Source organism: Nymphaea colorata, chromosome 4 (genome assembly GCF_008831285.2).
Source record: "Nymphaea colorata isolate Beijing-Zhang1983 chromosome 4, ASM883128v2, whole genome shotgun sequence".
Lineage (NCBI taxonomy): Eukaryota > Viridiplantae > Streptophyta > Magnoliopsida > Nymphaeales > Nymphaeaceae > Nymphaea > Nymphaea colorata.
Window position 1 is genome coordinate 26,096,511 of NC_045141.1, and position 4,521 is coordinate 26,101,031.

Consider the following 4,521-nt stretch of genomic DNA (forward strand, 5'->3'; position numbering starts at 1 on the left):
CCCAAGGCATCCTTCCTTTTTTGCGCGTTAAATTGTTTTAACACTTTTCCTGTTTTCACGTCAGGACGTATTCATCACCGTTTTAGCGTTAGGTATTCTCCTTCGCGGTGTTTGTATATGCACTTTTTTTAAAGTACTGCTGCTATAAGATTTTAAAGTTACCTGTATCTAACGATATCATGAATTTTAACTGGCACAGAAGTCTCCTAATATTCAAATAACGGACACAATTGGGAAAAAAAGATACTGAGATGATCCACACGTGGGGCGTGAAGACCGCTGTGAATGTGACCGAACAGTGGATGCTGCACACCGTGAAAGCCACGGGACTTTTATTGGCTCTGAAACTTCACCTTTTCCTTTGCTTTTCCTATTTCCATGGCTTCTTGTAATCCAATGTTACTCTTAAAAGAAATGAGTCTTTCGAAACCAGAACAATAGCAAGAACAAAAGCTTGGAAAGGGCAACCAGTGAACTCTCTCTCTCTCTCCCCTCCCCAAATAGATAAGCTCTCAGACACGTACATTGCTACCATTGGCGCTCATGGGGTTACCAGAAGTATCTACTTAGAGAGACTCTCTCTCGCTTTCTCTCGCTCGCTCGTCCTCTGTGCGCGTGTGGCTGCGTTGGTTTCTTTGCGGAAGAAAGTCGATGCTGCCATGGCTACGGATCTTAGCCTCAACACTGCGGGACAGCAAGAGCGCGGCCCTCACGCGGGAAGGTGGACATGGAACCCGCGGGCGCCCTGTCTGGAAGCAGATGACACGTGGGAGGCTCGCGCCTTCGCCGAGGACTCCAGCAACCTAACATGGCCGCCCCGCTCCTACCCTTGCACCTTCTGCAGGAGACAATTCCGGTCGGCCCAGGCCCTCGGCGGCCACATGAACGTCCACCGTCGAGACCGCGCCCGCCTGCGCCAGCTCTCCCCAGACGCCTCTCCTATCCCTTCCGCGGAAGGCCCCCTTCTTCGCTTTTTGTCGCTCCCGGCGAGCTCGCAGCGCACCCTGAACCTGGAAGGCCTAGCCTCTGCATGATGTGCACCTTCCCCGGCACCGCCGGCAGCGGCGTGCCTGCATTGTTTAGGCCAAGGATGAGCGGGTGGGAGAACGCTCCGGCCGCATTTCTCTCTATGTCTCAGTACGTCGCCGGCAATGTAATGCCTGCCTCGCCAGTGCAATTCCTTTCTTCGCCGTCAATATCGGCCGAGCATGCGATCAAACTGGGTAACTCGGCATTGATTGAAGATCTTGACCTTGAGCTTCGCCTCGGACACAAACCGTAGAAACTCCATAAATCAAGTCGTTGGCATCTATATCTTAGCCCGGGCGCTTCAAGTTCATAGCTAACTCCATTGACTGCGATGTAAACGATGGTTTTAACGGGATGTCAAGTTCCAGGAAAGGAGCGGCCTTCAATATTTCCACTCTTTTTCGTTTTCTCTACTCATTTTTAACTGGTGGTGTTTATGTGGGCGTGAGTACTTCATGTTACGTTTAAACTCGTGGCTCGTGGAGTCAATTGGTATATATCTGATGGTATGCTTCTTTTTATAATTAACGTTGCAAATGAAAATATAATTGTCAAGCATCACGAACGGAGTACAAGATTAACGGGCCAACACCAACTTCCGGAGAACAGTTGAATATTCAAAGGAAACAAATTCAGTACTTTATATAGAGCATTTTGTTTTGAAATATATGTTTTAATAGCGTCACATATTTTTATTCGGAGAACATGGTGTGAAAAGTTGATTGTTATCTGAAAATAACATTTACATCGAAGCATGTTTTAAAAGTTGTGTTTCAAGAGCACGATATTTTATTTTTATTCAAAATAGCCTGTCATGGGGCACATTCACTTGTTCACGTACTCGACCATGCGGATTAATTGGTCCAACTCCCATTTTGTAATCAACCGATTGATTTGAATTTTAACTGAACGCCAATTGGAAAGGTTCAATTGTTTCGTAAAATGTTCATGAAAATTAGGATTCTGCATTCGTTTCATCTTCTCATCGTTTCACACTTCACAGTTTGCAGCGATAGGTTACTTTCACAACAGGGTCACGTGGCCCCTCTTTGCTGGATCGGGGGGCCGTGATGCCCTAAATTATCACAAGCATAATGTGATAAGGCATATATCACACGCTTCGGATTGAGTTGCCTGTGCGGTTATGAGCACCCAGTAAAAGTAATGGAATATTTAAGTATGTCCTTTACTGTTCTTTTTAATTTTATTTTTGTCTTCATAAAAAGTTTTCTTGGTTGCAAATTTCATTTCATGCACCAGTATGGCACATATAAAGCTCTACCCGTGCTGGGGCATTGTCCAGCTCCACTCAAGGCTGCCAAGGGATGTACAAAGGGTTGAACCAAAGTGAGCTCGAATTTGCTCGGTTAAAGTCGAGCTCAAGCTCAACTAGTTCAAATGAACTTGCTTCATTTACCTTCTATTGGAAATGACCAGCAACAAGACTTTTCAAGTAAGGGAGGGAAGATGGCGACTTCTTTTTTGAAACAAAAGATCCTGCATGCATGCCTATTGGGTAGATCAGGTGCTCGAGAAGCCGTTGATCTAAGAATCTGCTCAAACATTTCTTTATTGGAGCTCATGAAATATAACAACTTACATATACACGTCAAAATCAACATGCCCTTAATCAGCAATATCTGCAGAAGGGGAGAGAGAGAGGGAGAGGCTGTGAGGTCGTCTTCGAGGCCGTGGGGGTTCGTGTAGCAGGACTGGTTGATTGACCAGTAGCGAGCCGGCTCGTCTCGTCTTTATTTGCTGTGGAGGCGTCTGATATGGCGGACTTTGTGTCCTTTTGAGGCCCCCCTCCTTCCTGACTGCAGGCAGAGCTTGTGCTTGTGGTCTCCCCTCCTTTTCTTGGAATGCGAACGGGGAAGAGACAAAAAAGTAACGGACTTTTGTCCCGGCTGATGACCACAACACGTAGGTTAACGTGGCCATTGGTAAACGCATCTCTGTCCTCTTCCTTCCGTCGCCTCCTCCTCCAGTACTCAGCGCAGGCTGCTTTCCTGCAAAGTAACAAATAGGGCGGTCCCCCGGAACTAGATCTTCTTTCAACTCAGATGTGGCCTAATTGGTTTCCCTGCACTCGTATTAATCTTTGCATCCAGAGACAGTTACAAAATCGAGGATGAATTCTTGCACTTAAGCTCAAGCATGTGAAAATGCAATGCCTTGGGCAGTGTACTATGAAAAGCCAGAGAATTTCTCCCACCAAATGCAACCCGATAAATCCACAATTCCTTAATCCTATAACTTAAATAATTAAATCAATTAGATAGAATGGCTTATTTTACATCTAGTTTAGTTACTGCCATCAAAATTTTGCTTCGTCAGACTATTAAACATTGGCTCAAAATGAAGTTCATGGGTCATCGTTTCGATTTCTTTAACGTTTATACGTACAGGTGCATCTGTGTATGTGAGAGAGAGAGAGACGTAGAGAGAGATCGCCAGTTAACTCAAGGATTTCATTAGCAGTAGCAGTTGTTGGGCACGCTTGATTGCGCAGATGGTGCTTTGTAGGTATACCAGCTTTGTTTCACAGTACTAGAAAACTGAGCAAAGAAAATGGGACCTCTTCTCTGCCAACTTAATTTATCCATCCCAATTAATTTTAAGTGAACAAAAATGTAAAGGTAGTGAAGGAATTCAACTTCCTCGCCGTATATGGCTTTGAAGATTGATTATTATATAATATTTGAATCGTTCATGACCTAAATCACACTGAAAATAGCAACATGGGGAAACGAGAGAGTTGCACCTGAAAACCGCCAGATAACCTAGCTGCATGTGGTTGGGGAGGCAAACAATTGGTCGTGGTCTGTGTGAAACTACAGTAGATCTATTAGTATGCTCATCGCATTTTTATCAAAAATAACACGAAGAAATAATTTCTCAGAATGAAAAGGATGACATATATGATCATGCGACTGGAGAGGCCAGAGGCATCCGACATGAGTAACGAAGAATATCATAAAAATTTTCTCGAAGTGCATAAGATTCATGAAAATTTTCAAAGATATCCGTGGAAGTCGAAGAAAATGTCAACGATCGTTTCATTCAAAAATGTTACGGTGACCTACCTCTGTTCGATCTGTCGTTTAAAGAACAGAAGTATTCCCATTTCCTCAAACAAAAAAAGGTAGAGGGAGAGAGAAACCAAGGATATTTTAGCACAAAAGTATTCCTATTCTATTTTCTCATTATTTTGGTGCAGTTAATTTGTTCAATGTTCATGCCCTACATTTGTCCTCTATATGGTTGAAAAGATCAGGCTTGAGCCAGATCCTAGTTTTTGCGAGACCAAATTTAGCTGAATTACCAGCTGTGGAAAATACTGGATCAGTTAAACATAACAAAAAAAAACTTTAGTTCAGCAAGTTTTAAGTGCTTGCACTAATTCTTTTTTAGGCACCGACAGTCCTGAAACCAAGATGATGCATGAAGAAGGGGGCTTCAGTCCTCTAAATAAAATAAAAGAATGCCCAA

At 43.7% G+C, this 4,521-nt stretch overlaps 1 protein-coding gene across 1 annotated transcript; it reads left to right on the forward strand.

Annotated features, from left to right (window-relative positions):
* The first annotated feature begins 659 nt into the window (after nt 1–659).
* LOC116253294 (zinc finger protein 10-like) lies at nt 660–1,034 on the forward strand. The gene has a single exon (XM_031628057.1). The coding sequence runs from the start codon at nt 660–662 to the stop codon at nt 1,032–1,034; it is 375 nt and encodes a 124-aa protein (XP_031483917.1).
* The last annotated feature ends 3,487 nt before the right edge of the window (nt 1,035–4,521 follow it).

What these genes read in the sequence shown, in the direction of transcription:
- LOC116253294 (XM_031628057.1), top strand. Translation starts at nt 660, where the DNA reads ATGGCTACGGATCTTAGCCTCAACACTGCGGGACAGCAAGAGCGCGGC.